General features: G+C 38.2%; 1 protein-coding gene across 1 annotated transcript; it reads left to right on the top strand.

Annotated features, from left to right (window-relative positions):
* Nucleotides 1–1,063: 1,063 nt before the first annotated feature.
* st8sia1 (ST8 alpha-N-acetyl-neuraminide alpha-2,8-sialyltransferase 1) lies at nt 1,064–19,739 on the top strand. Its single transcript, XM_066723946.1, has 5 exons — nt 1,064–1,844; nt 5,333–5,477; nt 9,132–9,241; nt 9,577–9,669; nt 18,997–19,739. Exons 1-5 carry the CDS (start codon nt 1,657–1,659, stop codon nt 19,469–19,471), a joined length of 1,011 nt encoding a protein of 336 aa, XP_066580043.1. The 5' UTR covers nt 1,064–1,656; the 3' UTR covers nt 19,472–19,739.
* The last annotated feature ends 5,683 nt before the right edge of the window (nt 19,740–25,422 follow it).

Here is a 25,422-nt window from a genome sequence, read left to right as displayed (position 1 = left end):
GTTGTGTAATACCTAAGCAAAACATTTTCTATATATACAAAAAATAGGTTTCTTGTTTTTATGTGTTTTGTTTTCTGGTGTTTTTTGTAAATTATGTTTTTAATTTCCAATTGTCTAGACTTCAGAAAAGTGGCCTGTCCTTGTACTCTAGCATCCTGGCCTGTGACCCAGCCAGTCCGCCCCTCATTAACATTGTATGCATTTAGGTCGAAATGGCATCAGAGAAAGAAAAACTGTTACTTCTTTACTATGCGTGTGTCTTTTGCAGTGAAGATGTCAAGAATATAGGATCGTGTAGACGTATTTGACCTTTTCTTCCAGTTGATTTTTAAAAGCAAGTTATTTCTTTACGTTGTAGACTTGCCTAATATATGCATTAAGCCTTCTTTAATTCAGTTAAGAATGATTTTGTCAGGGAAAGGAGATCAACACTAAAATACTGGAGACAACATACAGTTCGAGATACATACTTACTACAGCAAACCAGGGGAGGCAGTGCAGCGTGCTTGGATAGGTAACATCAGTAGAGCCAATAATTAAACAAAAGATACCTAAATGTATGGGTCAGGCTTATCTTCAGGACATTCACAGCAGCAAAATAACCACATCCATTCCTGTCATCAGTGATAAGTTTTACAAAGAATGAAACCTAAAGCATTCAAACTAATGCCAGCACACATATATGTGTAACATTGTTGATTTGTTTAGTTTACACAATAGTTTTACTTTCCCCCCCCCATCCCAGGCTGAATTTTGAATGAATTTGGGTCTACATAAATAAACACAGCCAGGGGGCAATATTTTGTTAGGTAGCATTACCCATAATGAAGTGTAAGTGTATTTGAATGTGTTTTCTTCATGCATATGGTCAGACAATGTCCATAATGATCCATGCAACTCTTTGGTAGCACTAATTCAAGAAAGTTGGTAGCAGTTGACCATCCTCTATATAATCAATTTACCAAATAAAAACATGCCAATACGTCTCCTGTGCATCAACCCATGTTGACAGGATGGAGAGTCCAGCACCCGCCTCTCGACACACCTCCGCAGTGATTGACAGCCCGAGCGCAGCGGCGCCGCACTCAAGACGAGCGCCCGAGAAGCGGCGCTTTGTTCGGAGGACGGCTGTGTGCGGCTGCCGCTGGCTGTGCTCCGCTCCCCGCAGGCTCACATCCCACCAAACCCCCTTCATCGTACAAAACCGAAAAGGACGAAGAACCGTCGCCCCCGGGACGTGGAATAAACAGCGGTGTGTTGCCCAAACGCAATGAATCCTGCGCGCCCGGAGCCCAGACGCTGGAGCGCAGAAGAAGCCCGCAGCGCTTCGGCAAGGGATGCCAACCTCGTCTGGGATGCGGCGGGAGAGCGCTGAGCCTGACCCGGCTGCAGAAAACAGCCACTTTCACGCTGACTTGGGAGACCATCCAGCAGTTTTAGAGGATTGAGGATTGAAAAGGGGGAGCAGAGCAGACGCAGAAGGGGGGCGGATCCTCTTATTTTGCGCAACGGAGATTTCTATACCATCTTTCCTTGCAGGGAAAATACAGCATGAAGCGCTGCTGTCTGGGAACGAGGTAGTGGTTTGGGGACGACCCCCCCGGGTTTCTGCGCGGCCCCAGTGATTTGCATGGATATTGTGTGAGTGCGGGGACGATGGTGGTGATGTTTCTGAAATGCCCCCGACCCAAGCTGTCCGTGTGGGCTGCGCTGTGCGTCTTTGTGCTCTGCTGGCTCTACATCTTCCCGGGATACAGGCTGCCCAGCGACAAGGAGATTGTCAGTGAAGTCTTGCGGCAGGGCAAAGTGTGGAAGAAAAACCAGACGGGCATCGCAGTCTTCAGGTATTGATTGATGCATTTATGTATACCGGGGTTATAGATCTCTGTATCTGACTCAAAGAAAAAGACAAAAAGACGTGTGCGCCGGCTCGAATCAAGTAATCGAGCTATGCTGGATTGTGTGCTTGTTGATTTTTCTACTATATTCATAATAGCAATTATAGGTCTAGTATTGATAATGCAAATCATCATCGTAATAAGAGTACTGTGCATGGGAGATGCATTCATTGTTCATTTTCTAAGGGGGCTAAACGGTGCTATATTGGCCAAGCATGTCTGTGTAGCATTGCATTTATGTTCATATTTACAATCAACTAAAATAAAATGGATACACTCTCTGAACATGGCAATAACAGAAACGAGAATGAAGCCCCATCATGCTTAGCATTTTTCTTCTTCCAATAACCAGAAAATGACTGTATCCATACATTGATGCTCAGCTGTTTCTATATTGTTTAACAAATACCAAACCTATGCATAGTCTATTGTAGAATCAAATGTATGCTTCACTGTAAAAGGTACCAAAACACAAACAGACCAGCCAGACTCAGACTGTAAGAATGTAATTGTAGATAAAAGGCAAAAGTATGTTTCAAAGTTCAGCCTTTATTCACTAGTTGAAGTCCTGATCTCCAAACCACAAGAAGTACTAATGTATCCACCGCAGCATTGCGCAGGGTCCAGACTGAAACTAGTATTACTTGAGTTACTTTCAGTTTTGCAGCTACATTCTTATTCTAACTTTATTTAACAGTAATTGCATTGTGGTCTTATATTAATACATGTAGGCTTCTCATATACACTGCCATTTGAACCCACAGTAAGCATTCATTCTAATGATATGAAATGCATTTCAGTGCTGTGCCGTTTTATCAGTCTCTGTTTTGTCACAGCAGGGAGGTTATACAAATAAAATAAGAATAAAAAAGACCCCTTGCATTAAATACAAACCTGCATGATTACAAACACACACAAATATAATGTAAATCCATAGCACTAACAAAACCTTCTGTGATAGCTCCTCGGTGGGTCCCAGTGTCCTAAATTAAAATATACATTTCTCATTTACTGCTAATTTCTATGGATGCCTACACCTATAGAAATGAATGGGTTTGGGTGGATGTATTTTGCCTATGGCTAAACAAGGCCTTCGTTAGACCTAATAATACACAATACACGTTTATTTAATAATCTAGGCTACAGTGTTAAAAGTGTGCTTAATAATGTTCACTATCTAAGGTAATACTAAGCTGCTGAACATGTTAAAATCAGAAACAATGAGAGGGAGTCTGCATTTTGATTCTTCATTCACTAAAATCACCATCAACATCCACACTTTAGTGCATGCTTCGACCCCAGTGTGATCATAATATTAATAATAAGCCCCCCAAATCGAAGCAGAGCCAAGTTGCCACTTGCCTTACCCGAGGCTCTGCTGAAACATGCACCCACATATAATAAAGGCCAAGATGTTTTAATGTATGCATGCATGTATGTATGTATGTTGAGCTATTTCAGAAGTGAAGTGCTTCCTTAAAGGCCTTCAGGGGAGAGAGAGAGAAGATCGGGCCATTTCATCTTAACATGGTTTAGAATAATTAAAGGAACCTTTGTTTTTTTGTTGGTAAGCAATCAATATGCATTTCTTCAATAAGGAACTAATAAGGAATGATTACAGTTATATTGTGACATTACAGTTATATTAGATTCTCCTAGAACTGCTTTTCAATTGCGATCACAGCTTTGCCGGTGACCTCGGATAGGTCATTGGCAAGGGCTGTGCTGCAGTACATTGTGTAGCTTGGTGAGCTAACCAGTGGGCACTGATGCAGCATTACTGTCTGTTGGCATGGAGTCCTGCCCTATGATTCCTTATTAACATTAGCCTTTGCTTTGTGCTATTGTTGACATTCAGTGCACTTTTTTTCTCTCATTGGCGTTATTTTTGTATTTGTTATTGCCGTGAATTCATGGAACATTCACAGCTATACTGATGTAGTAAGGCTTTAATATTGTGTTATTGTCCAGTATTTAGCAGTACTTGATTGGCCAGGCCAGGTCTAAATAACTGCGTATATTTAATTCATGTTTTTCAGTGAATAAGTGGGACCAAGGAACGTTTTGTTTTTAATTTATGCCCAACAATGTGATTAAGGCAAAAGGCGGAACTTTTCCAGATGGAAAGATTCTGTTTTTACATAAGATAATGGCATTTTATTTTTTTAAATGGGACTAGGTAAAGAATATATAAAAAGCTACTTCTCCTGGACCTGTATAATGCATTTGCAGTCAAATATTGATTAAGCCATTACCACATCTCAGTAGTATAATAACCGAATGAGGTACAATTAAAGACATGTTAATTACAACAAACAATCCATGGTTAGACAGGACCTGAATTAAATCAGCACTGTGGTAAAACAATGGCAGATTACAATACATTGTGCATTTCTATACCATTCAAACATACCTATCTCAGGTTGCATTAGCCACGGTAGAGTAAGCACATAAATATTCTATTTTTGTGTCATGTTCCATTTGTCTTTTTTACCTTCAAAATCAAATGTTCACTGTGAAAATTGCTTTTCAAAGATTGAGCAAAGGTAAGAGTGAGGACGAACACGCAGGTTTAAATGGCACAGCGTTGTGGCGTTCCATTAAGTACAGTCCAGAAAGAAAAGCGGAAAATTCACTGATGTTTTTTCCAATGTCATATAAACATGGATAATTTCATAGCCAACACATCCCTTTATGGCAACATTGTGGGAGGTTGTAGTTTGGTTGTATTTGGGTTTGACAAATGTATGTGATGGAAATGTAATAGAAGAGTACACAACATTGTAGTACATTTCATAGATCTATCTCTGAAATGTAATAAATATGCAATTCTATTATTTTCCATACATGTATACAGTCGAATTTGATTGCATTTAAACTTTTAATTCTCTCTATTTTATTTGTGTATTATGGTTTGATATTATGATATTATGATTACATTTACATAATTGTAATTTGATGTCAAATTATTATGAAATAACTTCAACATCCCCAGAAGTCTGCAAATTTGTGTTGCCATGCTGTTCTGTTGTACCCTATTATTGTTTTGTAGCACATGACTTGTTTAACTTGGTTACCAATAAGTTAAAGTTTGAGATGTTTTAATGAAATATTCACCACAGTTTTTCTCAGCAGGTTTTGTTTGTAATATGTCAAAAGGTTAATGTATGTAACCTATATATAGCTTTTAACTGTCAGCGTATTGCCTTCTTAATTTAGTATTTATTTGCTTGCCTGTAATATAAGGATATATAAACAATAGTGAAGAGACTAATTATGTAATTGTTGTGGTGCAGAAATCTGATCATACAAATATCTTGTACTGTTGAAACCCAAACAAACCTTAAGAGAAATTGAGCGTACCTCTATAGCTACTGATGTACTTTCTGCTCTAAATTACTGAGCACCTGTATTTTTGTTTGACTTATTTCTAGGAACCTGCTGACGGACTGCTGTGATCCGAGGAAGCTATTTGCCGTGACAAAACAGAACTCTCCTCTTGGGAAGACCCTCTGGTACGACGGCGAGTTTTATCACTCCCACACCGTCAACAACGATACTTACTCCCTCTTCGTACAGGTACTAAAACTACTGCTCTGAACCACAATGTTCATATTTTGAGTGTGCAAGGATGACCTTTGTTTTGCTTTTAGGAATTTGGACAGATTTGACTTTCGGAAGACTTTTATTGAGAAGATTTTATGTCGGACTGCTATTTAAGAACAGCATTCCCTGCTATCCTAGGTTGAACGGAATTCTATGTAAAGCAAATATTCAAATGTACTGCAAAATTCCCATTGTGTGTTGTGTCTTCAATGTGTGGGATTGGACAGAAATTCAAATTAGTTCACTCTGCCCTGCATTTGACTGTAGCAGAATGGTCTTTGTGAACTGCACAGAGCCTTGTAATTTAAAAGGGCAAAAAGAGGTAAAAGAAGATTGTAGCATTAAACGGGAATCTTCCCTTTGATAACAGTCCTCAGCAGCATTTGTGATAGCACACTCACTTTCGCCTTACTTTTCCTTTTTTCCTTTTAAATTACATGCAAATGCAAAGTGCTAGTGGTGATCCCGCTCTTTAGATAAGTAACTGCAGTGAAATCCACAGAGCAGGAAGTTGCATATCTTCAAATTTTAATTTAGTTAATTGTCAATCAAAAAAAGAAATTCAATTACATGATCAATTACATTAAAGGATAACATACAGGTTTTGAAACATGGTTTATATGTCCTCGTGTATAATATTAACAGCTTTATGTACTTACAAACCTCAAAATAATGGCAGCTGTCAAATGCTGTTTTGCCTTTAATAAATTACTAAATCAGTCATTTATTACTAATGCTCATGAGCCTAAAAGATGGCTTAGGAAAAGTAAAACTATTAAAATAAGACTCCTCCCTTTTTTAATCAATAAATAATGAAAGGAAACGATTGATGCACAGGCTGTGTGCCAGGAAAGTAAGTAATGATTTTCTTTTTTATGTTGCTTGCACAAGATTTAGCATTTTAGAATTTGGAATGACGAAACTTCATTTAATAAACATATCTCTTAAAGAAGGCAGGTGCAATTTTACACTTCCCGCTGGACTGAAATGCATAATTTGTAAAGCATACGTTTTGGAGTGTAAACTACATTCCAAGTTCAAAATACTGTTGCTGGAGCATTGTCAAAACAGTAATTTGAAACATGAAATTGACAGCGCACAGCTTTCCTCTTGAATGTAGGCAATCTTGTCATTTTTGTTATAAATCCCTGTCATTGTCTTAGATCATTTCAACGTTCACCTTTCGAACCCTCCCCATTCTGCAGACTCTCTACCTTTCCTTGAGTCCCTCTCCTTTCATCCCTCCCCCTCCTGTCCTAGTTATTCAGCCAACAACCAACTAGATCTCATCAACTCAAGAGACGGCTCTCCTTCCCTCTCCATCACCCATCACTGGCTTGTCTGTGTCTGACCACTACAGTCACTTCAGTGATTTTCTCCCTCCCACTTCCTTGTAGTTCTTCCCCTTCTCCCCCTTCTATCACACTACTGCTGTCGATTTTCCTCCTCTGCTCTCATTTCTGCTCAACAGTCTTGCTTCAATGCCATGTTTTGGGCCTCCACAAAATGCGTCTTATGCAGTACTCCCGGCTGGTTCTCTCTTTCCATACCTTTCCTGATGGCCACATCTCATCTTTCCCTTCCTTTAAATCTGCCATTTACTCTTGCATCTCTGCCTTCCTTTCTATAATCTTTTCTTCCCTCAACATGTAACTTCCCTGACATGCATCGTGTCGTTTCTTTCTGAGCAACATCTACAGAATGTATTTTTCTTAGTACTTGCCCCACAGCTAATTTTAGTCCAGATGCTTGTCCTATCAAGACTGGGCCACTGCTGCTCTCTTCCTGCTTCCAGCAATCACCTTTTCCAGGATATAAAAAAATCTGCTGCTTGCCTTATGTCCTCTCCATTGAGAGCTGGGAAAGGCTAAATCCGTTTAGATTACACCTTTAAACCAATGACACAAATGTTGCAAAATCAGCAAAAAATTAAAACGACAGTAAGCTATAAACAACTGCTGATCGTTTAGAAAAGGAAATGCATTGTACTTTTGCTTTTTTTTCCTGGAAATGAACTAAATCACAGAGAAAGAAAGCATGGGCATGGCACACATTGGAGAAAATAATATGATTTTAGTTAATGTACTGTGGCCAGTAACCACAAACATGGGTAAAACATCAGCTCTTTTATATCTGAAAAAAGCCTAATGATCAGTTTTTGTAGGGGGTGGGGGAAAAAATCAAAAAAGGTCACAGAATTCACACATGAAGGGTGTTTGTTTGATGTCAGAATTACCATCTATCTCTTTACCACAACCGTGATGGAATAGAGTTAAACTGAAGGGTTTTCCCAAAGTGCTTACACAATAGAACTGAAATTTGAGACACAGACTAAAACCTGTAACTCATTTACCAGAACCACACACCAAGTCGACTGGCACATTTTGCGCTTCAGATTGCAATTCTATAATACTTGATTGGCAAAACACAGCAATACTCTACGTTTGGCACAACCTTCGCCACTAAAATCTCTTGTGCGAATGAAAAGCATTACAGTTCAACATGCTAAATTAAATTCCCAATCGATTCACTCTTGACTAACTGTATAAGAGAGAGAGGTAGAGATGGAGTGAGAGGAAGAGGAGGAGGAGGTAGAGTAAGAGAAAGACCAACACCAAGAACAAGGAGAGCAATATGATGATCTATGGTCAACCATGGTTTGACCTTGAGAGGCTGGGCAGAGAGTGCAGCTGAATCTGAGTCAATCTGAGAAATCCCACCATATGTACCCACCTACATATGCACTACCATGCCATCCTTTTAGCTCTATCCCATAGAGTAGCTTTGTTTCAGCATGGTGGTGGAAGGTGATCGCAAACCTCTATTGAGCGTATGTGTGTTTCTTTTTGGTTTTAGTACACACAAACATAACAACAGAATCTTAGTCTTTACACTCAAATAGCTTCTAATAGTAATGTTACATTAGTGTGATATTGGTTGTCACTGTTCTCTTTATTTTGCTTGTGTGTGCGTCTCATTTGGATACAGAGTTTCACTTTGAGAAGAAAGGACATGAGGTTGATTGCAGTGTTTAATTTTGTAAGATTTCTGCTTGTTCTTTGGAAATTGGCCAACTGTTTTGTGTTTTTTGATTAGTGTTTTCAGTACATGAGATGTAGTTTCAGAAAACGTGTGTTAATTGGGCAAAACTGTAATACAAGCCATTGTGAGTTTGTCCACTGTCATCAGTACTCCACTTTTCATATACAATTTGGATGCCTTTTTAGCTTTTCGAGTTTTAGCTGTTTCGAAACTAGACAAGTATTTTTCCATTCTTCAGCTTCTTAGAGGTCTAATGCAATACCCAAAGTAGAAAGTTTCCACACAAATAAGACAAAGTACACAACAGTGTTTTGGTGTCAGTACCAGTCAGTTCATTACTTCATTAGAGAAGGCTCTTAAGATACTGCACTGTCATAATAAATAATAATAATAATAATACAGTGGTCAAAAACATCTTTATAATGCAATGATGCGATTTTTTTGTTTTGTTTAAATGTCCTGATTTACCCCCTAGGTCAGTACATGTCAGTTCATTTGAGCTCGCATAGAGACAGATTCGTCCTCGCCCAGCTCTGAAAGCAGCGATTCCGGCGTTTAATGGCAGGCTTTGCTTTGTGTTGCTAGGAAACCCCTCTGCAGCAGCCACTGAAGAAATGCGCGGTTGTTGGCAATGGCGGGATCCTGAAGCACAGCGGCTGTGGGAAAGACATTGACCAGGCAGACTACGTCATGAGGTAATGTTGAGTGCCTGTGAAGTCTTATACAGTGGATTGATCAATCTGACAAAAAGTTATTTGAAGTGGTTTAGGCTATTGATGTTACACCCCATGTGTTCCCCGATTTTCATAATTCGTCAACTGGATTTGTGAAGGAAGCTCCAGAAGGGGTTTCATTGTGGAGTCCCTACTAATGGGCTAATGCTTATCGAGACTTTCCCATTAGATCCAATTTAGTGAAAACTGCTTACTGAAAAACTGGCGGTTTTATTATTTATTCATAAAGATTTCTGTTTTATATTATCCAAAAAAGGCTTATTTTATTCTGAACTTGCTGTCCTGTGTTTCTGTAGGTGCAATCTTCCGCCACTCTCTAAGGATTACACCGATGATGTGGGGACCAAAACACACTTGGTCACTGCTAACCCCAGCATTATTGAAAAGAGGTATGAGTTCATTGTTTCTTGTCAAATCTGCTTGTGCTCAGGAAACTGTGTCCTTTTTAAAAATTCTTCAACAGCTTTCAACATATTTCCAAAGCATTCTGTTCCCTTGAAATACAAAATTAGAAATTCACACTTATTAAAAATAAATTAATTCTGTTTCTCTAGACCGCTGCTGTTGCTCTCTAGATTTGGAACATGCTTTATAATGACTTTTACAATATCCAGAACATATAAAAAACTATACAAACCCTCAGCATTTCTTCTAAATGTTTTCTCAATAAGAGAAGGGAGGGCAGCTAGAGAAAAATACAAGAATTATGAATGATGTTATAAATAAACGTTTATAAAATAGTAATTTAAGAAAGCAATGAATACATTACTATGACTTGGATCTGGAATCTCAGGATAACACATTTTACAGACTTTTAATTTGCAAGGTTTATTTTGCATATAAATCATTTGACAAAACAGCAGAAGAACAATGTATTCTGTATACATATATTGAAAGTAGTTTGGATATGTTCATATATCAATAAAATAGCACTGGCACATGTGGTTTTCACTCCTCTTCAGGGTCTGCTAAAAGCAAACTATACAGGCATTACACAGTCAGTAGAAGCTGCTCTCAGTAACCCTATTGTAAGTTAAAGTATTGAATTCTAAATTATATGCTTAAATTGAAAAGCAAATTCCAGGCGGCTGCCAGAGATACCATCAATCACTGCTCCGAGTCTAATTCAGGGATATTGAATTTAATTCACTATTGTCGGCAAACAATGCCCTTTTCATTGCTACTTCCAGAACAATGACTCAGGTTTTGCACTCCTGTGGTTTTGAATGCTCCTGGACTGTAGTATTTACAGGAACAGTCTTTGGTATACAGTGCCAACATACATACTTGACATGCTCCTAAAATATCAATATTAAAATATATGTACCTATTGTTTAAATAAAATAATTTTGGAGCTCAAATATTTGTGTAGTTGCCCTTTGTGTAGACAGGCTTTTTGATCTTGTGTAGAACATCTCTCAAGAAATGACATGTTCGCTGACTATTACCATGAAATGTAACTTCTTGTAAGAATTATGTACTGTACCAAAACACCTTTAAGTGTAGAAGTATAATATTGTGGAATTTCTCTTCTTTACATTTCAGTTCGATTGTGTCTCAGTATAGTTATCATTATAGGGGAAATATGTTATTTACAATAATCATGTTAATGACTCTCACAACATAGCAGCAAGATTGGTGGCAATTCTTCAGTTACTAGTATTCGAAAGAAAAGCACAGTCTATTGCAACATCACATCAAATTCAGGCAAACAATTACATCAATGTGTTTCTGCATCGGCTTCAACAGGAAACAAGAAAGATTTAGTACCGATTTCTCCTTTTCAATAAATATAATTCTGCTTGTAACTTGAATGTGTCTCTGTTTTGCAAATGACACAACTAGAGCCGTAGGCCGGTCACACCAGCTGCTGAGGAAGGCCTTGTCTTTCTGCAGTTGCTTCTTTGCAGCTGTTCTGGATTTCAGAGGTATTAAGAGACCCCAAGCTATTGAGATGAAGCCCAGAGTATAAGCAAGTGCATTTGGCTCCATCCTCAACACAGGCATATGCAGTGTTTAACAACTCAGAGGTGTACCTGTAAAGCAAATGAAAAGAAAGTAATGCCCAAGGATCTATCTATCTGTCTGGCTTTGTGTATTAAGATATTTCCACTTGTTTCCATTTACAGGGTCATGTCTTGGTCACACCAGTCAATCTTATTTAATCTTCCCATCTTTCATGTGCTCTTTGTCTAGGTCTTTTCTCATTCATTCAGAATCCATTCTATAGCTTCTTTTGTCCATCTTTGATCTCTTCTTCTTGCTATGTCTCCGGCCATTTTGACATTTTCACTCTTTCAGTGATCTCACCGTAGCTTTGTTTGTTCTCCAGTCCATTTATGTGTTTTTCTGTCTCTTCTTGTTATTCAAGGCAGACATCTTTCCATGCTCCTTTGTTTCATTTCCAGTCACCGTGTGTCATTGTGTATATTGTGACCGAGTGAATGTCGACCCCCCACACATCAGGCTGCGAAGATTGGGGAACATGCAAGGTTTCATTTTTATGTAGGGAGCCTTTTCCACCTTTTCCAAAAAAATAGGGTTGCACACAAACATAAAACAAATTAAAGCTAGTGCAGGTTTTCACTTAACTGTCCCCTTTTTCCCACCAAACAAATGGAGGAAACTTCACAACAGTACAGTCTATATATTAATATTAAATCCTTTTTAATCATTCTCTTCTGTTTGCCACTGACCTATTTATATGCAGATTGTAATTGTGATGTGAATATCGTGGGAGACGTGTAAAGCATTGTGTAAAGCACATTATTTCAGCATTTCTGTTTCATAGTAATTTAAAATAGACCTGTATTGTAGTAATATGCACTGGATTACAAATATATTCATATTAATTTGTTATGTTGAAATTGGTTAACAACAATGCTAGTCAAGACAACATAAATTGAAACAGATTTTCCCGTAAACGCAATGTTAAAATGGGGTGGTTCCAGACAATCAGTTTTGACCAAGAAAAAAAAATATATATATACTATAAAATTACAAAAAATATTAAATCTGACAAACAAATGACAATTTAAGGAGGAGGCACATAGTCTTAAACTGTAAACATAAACGGAACCGTCCCTATTCAAAGCCATCTTGAAAACAGTAAAGCGTTAAATTAACCGTAATAAAAAAAACAGACAGCAGGGAGATGATTTTGTTGATTTTGAAGCGCTGACTGCAGAATGAAGCTCTGGGCAGTGTTGCTAGAAATAAAAATGCACTAGTAGCCCAACATCAATACTCAAACTAAATAAATATGTGGTGTTTCTACTCTCCACAAGATTTACCCATGCGTATGTAAATCTTTTTGTATTGAAACCATTTACCCATAATTGTATAAATGAATAAATAAAGCCAAAATAAAGCGATTTGCAAAGAGTGTACTGACTTGCCAAATTGTAGAGTACAGGTAGGTCTTGATTGATGTACACAATTGATTTAGTCACACACTGTGCTCTTGTGCATCATTCTGTGCAGAAGCAAACCAACTGAGCCGCATGTTCACAGACATTTGTGACATTAGTCAGACACTGCACAGAATCTGAGATTTGAGGATGTGAGACATTGAGCAACAGTAGTGAAAACATTAGTGTAAAATAAATATTGTAAAACTAATTAAACCATTCATATTTCTAAAATAAATATTTTCAGTTTGTTGAACAGCCTAGAGAAAACTACAATATAAATGACACTCTTGCCTGGCAATTTCCCATCTTGTTTGTCTTCGTCAGCCCAAAAAGATTTTTGACAATTCTTTTACAATTGGTTATCATCATTATAATCTCCAACAGTAATGCTCCAGGCTATCTGAAATTTGCTCAGTGAGCCAGCATGTGGGGGAGTGTGTATTATGATATAAAATTTCATATTGCACAATTTGAGCTAGGGGACAGCAAAGTTTATAGGAGTAGTTCTGGCCTTGATAAACTTGAATCAAGAGATACATGGTTGATATATGTTGTGATGAACATTGAAAGTCACAGGAACACATTAATGATCTCATTTTCCTGCTAAACATGTTTGGTTAGTATGTTACATACTTAGTTGGGTAACATCTGTATGATTTCCTGTGGCTGGTTTATAATTTCTTATAGGCCACAGGGTAGCTAACCCTTGCAAATCACCAGGTAGCCAAGGGGGAATGTGGAAATGTATATTGTATGTATATGTATATGTACAGTGAGGGGAAAAAAGTATTTGATCCCCTGCTGATTTTGTAAGTTTGCCCACTGACAAAGAAATTATCAGTTTATCATTTTAATGGTAGGTGTATTTTAACAGTGAGAGACAGAATAACAACAAAAAAATCCAGAAAAACGCATTTCAAAAAAGTTATAAATTGATTTGCATGTTAATGAGGGAAATAAGTATTTGACCCCTTCGACTTAGTACTTGGTGGCAAAACCCTTGTTGGCAATCACAGAGGTCAGACGTTTCTTGTAGTTGGCCACCAGGTTTGCACACATCTCAGGAGGGATTTTGTCCCACTCCTCTTTGCAGATCCTCTCAAAGTCATTAAGGTTTCGAGGCTGACGTTTGGCAACTCAAACCTTCAGCTCCCTCCACAGATTTTCTATGGGATTAAGGTCTGGAGACTGGCTAGGCCACTCCAGGACCTTAATGTGCTTCTTCTTGAGCCACTCCTTTGATGCCTTGGCTGTGTGTTTTGGGTCATTGTCATGCTGGAATACCCATCCACGACCCATTTTCAATGCCCTGGCTGAGGGAAGGAGGTTCTCACCCAAGATTTGACGGTACATGGCCCCGTCCATCGTCCCTTTGATGCGGTGCAGTTGTCCTGTCCCCTTAGCAGAAAAACACCCCCAAAGCATAATGTTTCCACCTCCATGTTTGACGGTGGGAATGGTGTTCTTGGGGTCATTCCTCCTCCTCCAAACACGGCGAGTTGAGTTGATGCCAAAGAGCTCGAGTTTGGTCTCATCTGACCACAACACTTTCACCCAGTTCTCCTCTGAATCATTCAGATGTTCATTGGCAAACTTCAGACGGGCCTGTACATGTGCTTTCTTGAGCAGGGGGACCTTGCGGGCGCTGCAGGATTTCAGTCCTTCACGGCGTAGTGTGTTACCAATTGTTTTCTTGGTGACTATGGTCCCAGCTGCCTTGAGATCATTAACAAGATCCTCCCGTGTAGTTCTGGGCTGATTCCTCACCGTTCTCATGATCATTGAAACTCCACGAGGTGAGATCTTGCATGGAGCCCCAGACCGAGGGAGACTGACAGTTATTTTGTGTTTCTTCCATTTGCGAATAATCGCACCAACTGTTGTCACCTTCTCACCAAGCTGCTTGGCGATGGTCTTGTAGCCCATTCCAGCCTTGTGTAGGTCTACAGTCTTGCCCCTGACATCCTTGGACAGCTCTTTGGTCTTGGCCATGGTGGAGAGTTTGGAATCTGATTGATTGCTTCTGTGGACAGGTGTCTTTTATACAGGTAACGAGCTGAGATTAGGAGCACTCCCTTTAAGAGAGTGCTCCTAATCTCAGCTCGTTACCTGCATAAAAGACACCTGGGAGCCAGAAATCTTGCTGATTGATAGGGGATCAAATACTTATGTCCCTCATTAACATGCAAATCAATGATTAATTTTTGTTGAAATGCGTTTTTCTGGATGTTTTTGTTGTTATTCTGTCTCTCACTGTTAAAATACACCTACCATTAAAATTATAGACTGATCATTTCTTTGTCAGTGGGCAAATGTACAAAATCAGCAGGGGATCAAATACTTTTTTCCCTCACTGTATATGTATGTGTACACTCACCTAAAGGATTATTAGGAACACCTGTTCAATTTCTCATTAATGCAATTATTTAACCAACCAATCACATGGCAGTTGCTTCAATGCATTTAGGGGTGTGGTCCTGGTCAAGACAATCTCCTGAACTCCAAACTGAATGTCTGAATGGGAAAGAAACGTGATTTAAGCAATTTTGAGCGTGGCATGGTTGTTGGTGCCAGACGGGCCGGTCTGAGTATTTCACAATCTGCTCAGTTACTGGGATTTTCACGCACAACCATTTCTAGGGTTTACAAAGAATGGTGTGAAAAGGGAAAAACATCCAGTATGCGGCAGTCCTGTGGGCGAAAATGCCTTGTTGATGCTAGAGGTCAGAGGAGAATGGGCCGACTGATTCAAGCTGATAGAAGAGCAACTTTGACTGAAATGACCACTCGTTACAACCGAGGTATGCAGCAAAGCATTTGTGAAGCCACAACATGTACAACCTTGAGGCGGATGGGCTACAACAGCAGAAGACCCCACCGGGTACCACTCATCTCCACTACAAATAGGAAAAAGAGGCTACAATTTGCACAAGCTCACCAAAATTGGACAGTTGAAGACTGGAAAAATGTTGCCTGGTCTGATGAGTCTCGATTTCTGTTGAGACATTCAGATGGTAGAGTCAGAATTTGGCGTAAACAGAATGAGAACATGGATCCATCATACCTTGTTACCACTGTGCAGGCTGGTGGTGGTGGTGTAATGGTGTGGGGGATGTTTTCTTGGCACACTTTAGGCCCCTTAGTGCCAATTGGGCATCGTTTAAATGCCACGGCCTACCTGAGCATTGTTTCTGACCATGTCCATCCCTTTATGACCACCATGTACCCATCCTCTGATGGCTACTTCCAGCAGGATAATGCACCATGTCACAAAGGTCGAATCATTTCAAATTGGTTTCTTGAACATGACAATGAGTTCACTGTACTAAACTGGCCCCCACAGTCACCAGATCTCAACCCAATAGAGCATCTTTGGGATGTGGTGGAACGGGAGCTTCGTGCCCTGGATGTGCATCCCACAAATCTCCATCAACTGCAAGATGCTATCCTATCAATATGGGCCAACATTTCTAAAGAATGCTTTCAGCACCTTGTTGAATCAATGCCACGTAGAATTAAGGCAGTTCTGAAGGCGAAAGGGGGTCAAACACAGTATTAGTATGGTGTTCCTAATAATCCTTTAGGTGAGTGTATATGTATACCAGTATATATAGATAATGCTGTCAGCTTAGTCCGGAGCAGGAGGTTTCAGTTCCTTTGTTATGTGATGTAAATAAATAGACCCCTGCAGATTCAGAAGCAGTCTGTATGATCATGCATTATTTCTCTAAAGGGCTCTTTAGTTTTCCTGTGTACACGTACGAATTATACATCTATTTCTGGATACCTTAGAAACTGTTTGTAAAACTGTCAAGCCTGTAAAGCACATTTGGGCTCCAGTTTAATTTAATCTTTAAAAGCAAAGTGTTTGTTTTCTTTTTTTATATGGACACAGGATCCTAGAACTTAAATAATATCAAATATTTGTGTGACGTTTTAGATTTCTTTCATATTTGACGACGCATTGTGTGATTTTTACGCTTATAAAAACTGCTGCTGCAGAGATTTCGCGGTTTGTGAGCTGACATTTAGTAGACAAGGGTGGCCCAGTGAGGCTGTTTGCTGTTTGCTGTTTGTGCTGTCTCTCAACTGGCCATAGGTAGGGTGTTGTGTTTTGCATGACTAGGTTTTTAAAATATTTCAGTAATCCAGCCCTGAGAGACAGGTATATCTCCTTTTTTAAGACATCTTTTCAGCTATCATTAACAATCACCCCATTACAGTCCTCACATTATTAAAGTCACTGTGAGGAAAAGAGAATCATGCACCATGAACCATAACTGCCTGTTTCTATGGGGTGATATTGCTGTTGCCTCCAAGATTGATGATTAGTGATTTATGCTTTCCTTTTTAATTTGATGCACAGTAGTCGTCCTCCCATTTAATGAATCAGTGCTCAGCCGCTTTCAGATATTAAAAACACAGGCAGTACAAAAAGAGTTTGCACTTATGATATGTACTATTTATAAAATCTTTAAAACTGTAGGAAAGTTTAAAAACAAAATGTTATTATTATCGGGAATAATAGTACTGCTCCAGGTTCTAAATATAATCCTACTTGCTTTATGTCTGCTAAGCAATAATAATAATAATAATAATAATCAACATTTGAGGCCGGTAGCAATTGCAGTCATGAGAGTTTTCAGATTTTTGGTGCAAATCCTCTAGGGCCATTTTTGAGAATCGTGCAAATCAGATTACATTTTTTTATGGCGGGGCAGGTGTCGATCCTGGCTGACTGTGTTGCATGACTATATACATGTCCATTAGGTCACATATATGCAAGACAGTGTTGCAAGTGCATTGTCATTGAATCTTCACAAATACAATAAATAGATTCAGCTATTCAAAATAAATTCCCGCTGGTCCTGGTTTGAAGAAGAAACTGAAGTTTAATTGAAATAGTGGAGGCAAGGCAACTCACATTAAATTTGGTGACTGCATAAAATAAAAATACAGTAAAAGGTTAAAGCAATTTGTGAGTGTTGTACTGACTTATTAAACTATGGAGAGTGAGTAAATTCTAGAACTTTGAAATAGTTCAGGAGTTTTTTCTGCTTTTTAACCACAATTGATGTTAGCAAAACTAGTGACACGCAGGTGGTGTCTGCAAGATTATTGAAACTTTTGAAATCTGCAGATATTTGAGATAAATAATAAACAAAAGCCATACCCCTTGGAGGTGTGGCAAAAAGAAGCAATATAAGCTTGTTTTATGACATTATAGAGTGGAAGATTACAGGAAGATTTCTGATTAATTGTTCTATTTTTGGTTTGCAACTGTCCTGTAATTTCTTCCCATGCACATGCAATAAAAACTTTGAATAGAACTTTGGACTTAAAACCCTTCATTCCATAACTCTCTTAAACCCCAAACAAACATGCACCAGTTAAAACCAAAAACCTCTAAGCGCAAACGATCACACAAAATGCTCCCCTGACGCTATGTCGAACAAATAACCTCTATTGAGTGCAGTTTGTGGCAAAGACCATATTCTGTTAAAATCTTGATTGCTTTGTAAAGCATAATTGGGTAAAGTAAATTGACATTTTAAATGTTTAATGGGCAAAAGCTTTTAAATAATAAACAACATGCAATTTGGTAAATATGGGCATATATAAATAAATATATTTAAATGTAATATTTTAGTTACTACATTAAAACAAAGTCATAGTTATATTTCTCAGTTAGGCTTTTCTGTCATTTTTCACAAAATCCTATATGATATGCACAAGACAGTCTGTAAGAGTATTGCCAGTTGCTAAACAGGGTGCTGGCAGATGGTGTCAAAATAAACAAGTTGGTGATAAATGCTTTACACTAATCAGCAACACGACATCATTTTGTTTCTGCAGTAGCACATGGACCGACTGACTAGGCTCATATTAGGGTAGCACATGAAACAGACTATAAATCACTATAAATTAAGTATGGAGTTTAACATTTGCATATTTGTAGATGTAAGTCATATTTTATAGGAAATTGATGGGGTGGGGGGACTAAATATTAAGAACACATTATATAGAAATGTTATGGTTTTATGCATGAAGAATGACAGATTTTTAAGTTTACATAATATAAAAATATAAACCACATGTAAAACAGTCCCAGTGTTCTTCCATATGTGTTACTAAAACCGTAAAGTTGCTTTGATGGTTTAGCACAAGAAAGACCAAAAAAATATATTAAAATGCACTTTGCTAGGGGACAAAATATTGAAGTGGCAAATAAACGAACAAACGGCATGCACAAACAGACCTGGGCCGTTTTTGTTTCACTCTTTTATTTCTTTTTATTTTCAGATTCCAAAACCTTCTCTGGTCCAGGAAGGCTTTTGTGGACAACATGAAAGCCTATGGCACCAGTTACATCTATATGCCAGCCTTCTCCATGAAGCCGGGGACCGAACCTTCCCTGCGAGCCTATCACGCGCTGTCCGACATCGCGGCCAACCAGACGGTCCTGTTCGCCAATCCCGACTTCCTGAGGAACGTGGGCAAGTTCTGGAAGAGCAGGGGGATTCATGCCAAACGCCTCTCCACAGGTCTGTTCCTCGTCAGCTTGGCCCTCGGCCTGTGTGAGGAAGTTACTATTTACGGCTTCTGGCCTTTCTCCGTTGACTTGAACGAGAAGTTCATAAGCCATCACTACTACGACAACATCCTGCCCTTCTCTGGATTCCACGCCATGCCAGAGGAGTTCCTGCAGCTTTGGCTCCTCCACAAGAGCGGGACATTACGGATGCGCATCGGCAAGTGTGACGAGGAAGCGAGTTAGGCCATCCCTCCAACTAGCCTGAGAATGTATCAAAGCCCCATCATGCCTTCTCCTCTGCAACCCTCTTGAAGAGGAAGGAAAACCAAGGCAACTGGGATTTGCATGGAACTTCTGCCCTCATCTACTCTGTATTTAGATGACAGGGCTGGTAGCTACTACTACAGCTGGGAATCATAGCTTTGTGTTTAATTTATTCCGAAGTGAACGCTGGTTCTGGGTATTGGCACCAGGAATGAGCCATAAGCAAAAGGCAAGTGAACTGAGGGGGCAGCTGGGGGGGAGGGTGGGGGGTGTACAAAATGAAAAACATTTTGAAATTCCCTGTAGGTTACTGGAATAGGACTGAGCTTGTGGAATCACTTGATAGTATTCAATGTATATGCCAAAAAATCCATAATTTTCCTACCGATGCCCCTAAGGTAGCTTTCATACCTTAAATCATTAGAAATTAATACAATTATTAAGTTAATTTTCATAGGATAGTAAAATGGGGAGGCAGGAGGGCGGGGTTCAGGTTTTCATGAGTTTTAAAACTACATTGGGATTTTACATTCAGGGCATTGATAGAAGAAAGCACTAAGGGCTGACGTTAGGCAAATGCTTGCTGGAATAAACTTCACAACTCACTAATTTACAGATACCGGAATTCACTCATTATGTAATCCATTATCAAAGAACATCTATCTATTGTGTCAATGGGAGCATTCGTACTGGCAAATAGACATTTCTATATATTTGCCTTGTTAAGCAAAAGAGGCAAATTACAATTCCCAAGTAGGAATTCCATAAGATTTCTGTACCAGGAGGAAAATACTGTTTAGATCAAAAGCTTTTTAGAAGAAACCGCCCATTTAATGAAGGGCGTTTTAAAATTGCACTGCCATGCTATTTTCATGTGCAGTACTTAGTATAGTTGGCATTGTTTTACTCATGTTTAAAAGTATAATGTGTGGTTAAAAAAAGAAAACATTAAAATATCAGTAAAATACATCAGTAAAAAGTTGCACTACAAATAATGTTTTGAATCATAACCAAAACAAACATACTGTGATTTAAATGTTTGATCATGTTTTGACTTTGCTGTATTCAGTGACTGAGCTCATTTGTGAAAGGTGCTGGTCACCAGGCTATTGGACAATTTATTAACTAAGATATTAGTCAATAGCGAGAGCAAAGCGTGCCAAGCGTATAGTATGTCATTCATGGACTGTCTATTGGTTGTGTGAAGCAAATGCACATCCAGACATTATAAAGCATTGAAAAATCTAGTTTTTACATGCAGCAGAGGGAGTGTACTTGCAATAAATGGCATAGACGCTGCATTTGCATTTTATATTAAAGACAAGTAGATAACTGATGAAAATCAACCATTTCATATTTTGGCTGATTATATTTCAAACTATTTCCATAAACCTCATTTACAGCGAGAATCCTAGAAATATGATACATATTATTGAGGTTCTCTGACATCTCAGAGCAGAGAAGATAGTATACTGTGAAAGCAGGTACTCTTCAACCAACATTTCATGTGACAATAGGCAAATCTCTTAAAAGCTGTTTAAACCTTTTTTGAGGTCTTCAACATGGCAGATAAATTCTTATAAATATTCTGCTACACTGTATATATACAATTTTATGTTTCAACCTACGTCCTTTAACTAAAGCACGTGTTATTGCAAGTTATGATAGTCTTGTAAGAAAGGTGTGTTTAGTGGTTTAGCGTATGTCTTATGTTCAGGATAGAAACACTCCCGACAGCTGTGGAACTGCAGTAATGTCTAGTAGTCCTCCCTGTGTGGTGTCATGTATTTTACCTCCCTGTTTCCTTGCCTCTGCTCTGCTGAACTGTTTCCTTTATTAAACTACTCTTTCGGGGTTAGGCAGCTTTGAAAACCAATGGAAACTCACTGCTGTGAGGGAACTTGAACTCAAATGGAAAGACAGTATAGCAGAAGAACATAATCCTTCCTCTTTACTGTACAATCCTGAACAACAGGAAACAGTGCCATTTCAAAATTAGAAAGGTCTCGGATGGAACCAGTCCATTCAGCCCATCATGCCTCAGCTGGCTGTCTGTGACATAATGAGGCAACCTCTCCATCAGGATTTTCTGGCATGCTGACAGAAGAGTATTGAGTATGGTGACATGATCCTGTAACTCGGGACTACATTTCCATTTAACACTCTGAATGACGGAGTAAATCTCGTGTAAAACCATGTATAATCCTCATAGTGTGTTGATTTAATTTGTATTCCGACGGGTACAAGTTCTCATTTTCAGTCAGTTTATTATAATTGAATAATATGTACTCTTTAATTTCATGACTTTAGCAAGAGGTTACGATAAGCATCATAGAACAAAGGGTAAATGTTTGGAAAAAGATCTGAATATTTTTAACGTTTTTTTTTTTCTCTCAATATATTATTGACTTTTTCCTTAGGTTGCAGATTTGTATTATTTTAAATGTTGTAATTCACTTCGAAAGCCAATATGATGCATGCGTAGAGAACAGAATATCAGATATCGGCTCTAGTAGAGGGTTTGGACAGTCTGGTAAAGTGTTTTTGTGGTTGGTTGACCTCTATCCAAGAAATGAAAGAAAGAACGTGTCATGAAACCTAAGTAGCAGTTAGGTCGCCTAAACAACGTACTAAACCATTAATCAAACGTATCTCTTCTGACAGAAAACTGATTAAAACAAAGAGGAAAATCCTCCTTGAATTCTAAAAACCTACAGACTCTGAGCGCAGTATCAGTACTAACGACATTAAAGACAGCATTAACAGAGTAATGTAGAGCATTGCAAGAAAATGCCATTGCGTGTATTGGCCTCAATTCATGCAACATCTATTGTATTCTTTTTTTGCTCCTGGAATACTGCTACTGTTGCGGTGTCTATTTCACTACACCCTTCATCTTGTAGATCTGTCGTACCTCGGGAGGAGAGTTCAATGGGAAAAATCACAGTGGAAACTGGAATAGCAAACATCTAGTGGGAAATGAAAATGAAGATAGGGACTGTTTTTTTTTTTTTTCTTCTTCTTCTTCTACAATTTGATCAATGTAATGCTATTACTAGTGGTTCGCTGTCGAGAATAACCTGAATTGTAAGTTGTCATTTTTTCACAAATTTGCATTTACATGTGACTAGGGGGGGGTTGGGTGTAAAATAGAGCTGGAGCTGTCAAGGTGGAAACCGGCACACTAAGGAAAGTTGCCAATTAAAATAAAATGACTGAAACGCCTAACATTGCAAATAGCATTATACTATCTATTATATCTATTTAGGTAATGCTCAGAATACTTGGGCACATGATTCAATCCGAAGTATTAAAGTTTTCTTTTTATAATTGTTACAATGTAAATTTTTTGAATGTGGAGTTATAATTTTATTTCTATTTTGCCTAACATGGAATTTCTCTAGTTTAGTTTCTCAATGATTCTAAAGCTGTTGAACTCGTTTCTAAAGGCATTGATTGGAAAACCAGCAGTGTGATGAAATCTACAAGGATAAATTAACATGCAAGGATTAAATTGAATCACAATTACAGTACAAGTTAAAAAGGGTTCAGATTTACATTTGACTTTCCCCCACTGCCTTGATATAAATAAAATACCTGTTGTTGTTTTTAATTTGATATTATAATGACTAGTACCAAATGCCGTCTGGTTGACTGTGTTAATAACCCTTGTGAAATATTATTTGATAGAAATGTAAGACTCCAAAATGTTGCTGTGCCACAGTCTGCATGTATTAACTCTTAGGTCCCGAGACGGTACAGAGAACTGCCAGGGTAAATCTATTTACATTTGCATTGACTGACTATGCCTGAAATAGCTGTATACTCTTTAGTTACAGTTGCCCAAGTAAAGGTTCTTTCATGGGCAATGAGCCAGACCAAAAACACAAACTTTTAAATTATTAAATGAACTCAACAATAATTGCTAATTGTTCATGTTTCGCTGTTAGTACGTCGACATTGCAGATCTGTATCCAGTTGTTTCTGTGAATTCAGTTGTAATTACTGTGTGTTGCCCCCCATCCCCCGCCCCACCCCGACCCGTGCATAACCCCACAGAGCCACATATCAAACGACTGGCAGGCACTATGCGTTAGAGGCTGTTTGCTGGCTTTGACGTGAGAGTTTTCCCCAAATACAATATATATAAAAACATCCCATTCAGTCAACCAAGGTGCTCCTATTACACAAGTAACAAAGATGAAAGGCAACTGTACTGTGCAGTGATAGAGCCGCCACCACATGTCAAGCTTTGTGTGTTGGGGGTTTCCTTAATAAAGTCTTGGGGGCACTGTTAGTTATTAGCTTGGTAAGGTCTACAGCTGTGCTTATTCTTTCCAATTACTCTGAGCTTAAAACCGAAAAATGACAAATGCAGCTCTGGTGAACTGGGATTGGATATAACTGCTCTGCTGACTGCTAAAGGCTGGTGGTCTGGTCTGTTTCATTGTTGTCATTGTAATTTACAAAAATTGTATAATCTTATCTTTGCTTCCATACAAGTAGGACACATTTTTAGCACTGAACTTTCACTGTCTCTGTGATCCTTCTATGAATCAGCTGAACAGGGGGTGATTTGTTTTTTCTCCAAATCCGAAAAAAGGTTGATTCTTATTTGTATGTTTCCAAAGCTATGAATTCTTTTATTTTTTTAAATTGAGTATTTTTTGTAGTTTGAACTATATTTTTTACAGTGCTCATGTGGAGCATTGTTTTTTATATAAAAAAGTGCAAAAATACTGAATTGTTTTCTTTTTATTCCACAATGCAAATTAGGCCCTTAAGAAAAACAGCTGATTGCTGCTTTTGCCTGAAGAGAGAAACGAAAGCGACGTCAAAAGACTAAAATTGAAACGCAGGTTGATGGCATTTGCTTCTTTAAAAATAAACTACCTCATGTGCAAATGTCAGTTTTCCTTTAAACTGTTGAACCTAAAAAGATATGTAGCAATGGTCTTCAACCTACAGCTAACAGTTGTTTTTTGTAGTGCTTCAAATAAAGCTGTGGCGTTTTAGATATTACTGACTATGTCTATTTAGGTTTCCAATGTTTTTACTCAGTCAGGGACCTGAACTACATAACCCTTACTCCCATTTTTCAAAACATGACATGTTGAAAAAGGTTTATTTCTAACATCCAATTTTTTTAAATTTATAACAGCCATTTCCCTTAGTTTTAATTTACCTACATGACTACATACATAGTGAATCATCCCATCTCAAGGGAAACCCCTTTTTTTCACAGAAGCTCTTTTTTATACCCCCTAAAGATTTTAAAGACTGGGAAAAGAAAGCTTTGAACTGATCTGGAGAACTGTGTGAACTTTGCCACTATATCTCATTTAAAAGCTTTAGAGGTTTATATCCAGTGGCTTGCGTATCAAATATAAACCTGTTTGACAGTTAAATGATAGAAGTACCATTCAAACAATTAGCAGGTCTTACTTATGGCAGGGAAGCTTCTATTAAGTGAATTTGATATCAGAATAAAACGTTTTAAGATGGCTTCTAGCATGGAATAAAGGTCTATTTCAGATGTAATCTTCACAATGATTATAGTAAATAGAATTAATTTTAAGGCACCAGGTAAAACAAAGTAATATTGTTTTTCTTTTGCTTAATGCATTTAAAAATCTTTATAAGAAACATCTGGTTCTTAAAATCAAATCAAACTGCTAATTCCCTGGCAGCACATCATTGACAACAACAGATTCCCCAGTAAAGTGCAGGAATACTAAGAAGCAGATATACGTGCATCCTTTCTGTATTTGAATCTGTAATGGAAAAACATTAATTGTAGTCTAAGTTACTGTGAAGTGCGTTTTGTATAATACTATTTTGTGGATTTGTTTTTAAATTATTATTATTATTATTGAATTTTATTTTTTTAAAGACTACTGTATGTCGCAGGTGATCAAAAACTAGCGCAT

This window comes from Amia ocellicauda, chromosome 15 (genome assembly GCF_036373705.1).
Source record: "Amia ocellicauda isolate fAmiCal2 chromosome 15, fAmiCal2.hap1, whole genome shotgun sequence".
Taxonomy (NCBI): Eukaryota; Metazoa; Chordata; class Actinopteri; order Amiiformes; family Amiidae; genus Amia; species Amia ocellicauda.
Note: the sequence above shows the minus strand (reverse complement) of the source record. Positions and strands in the feature narration are given on the sequence as shown.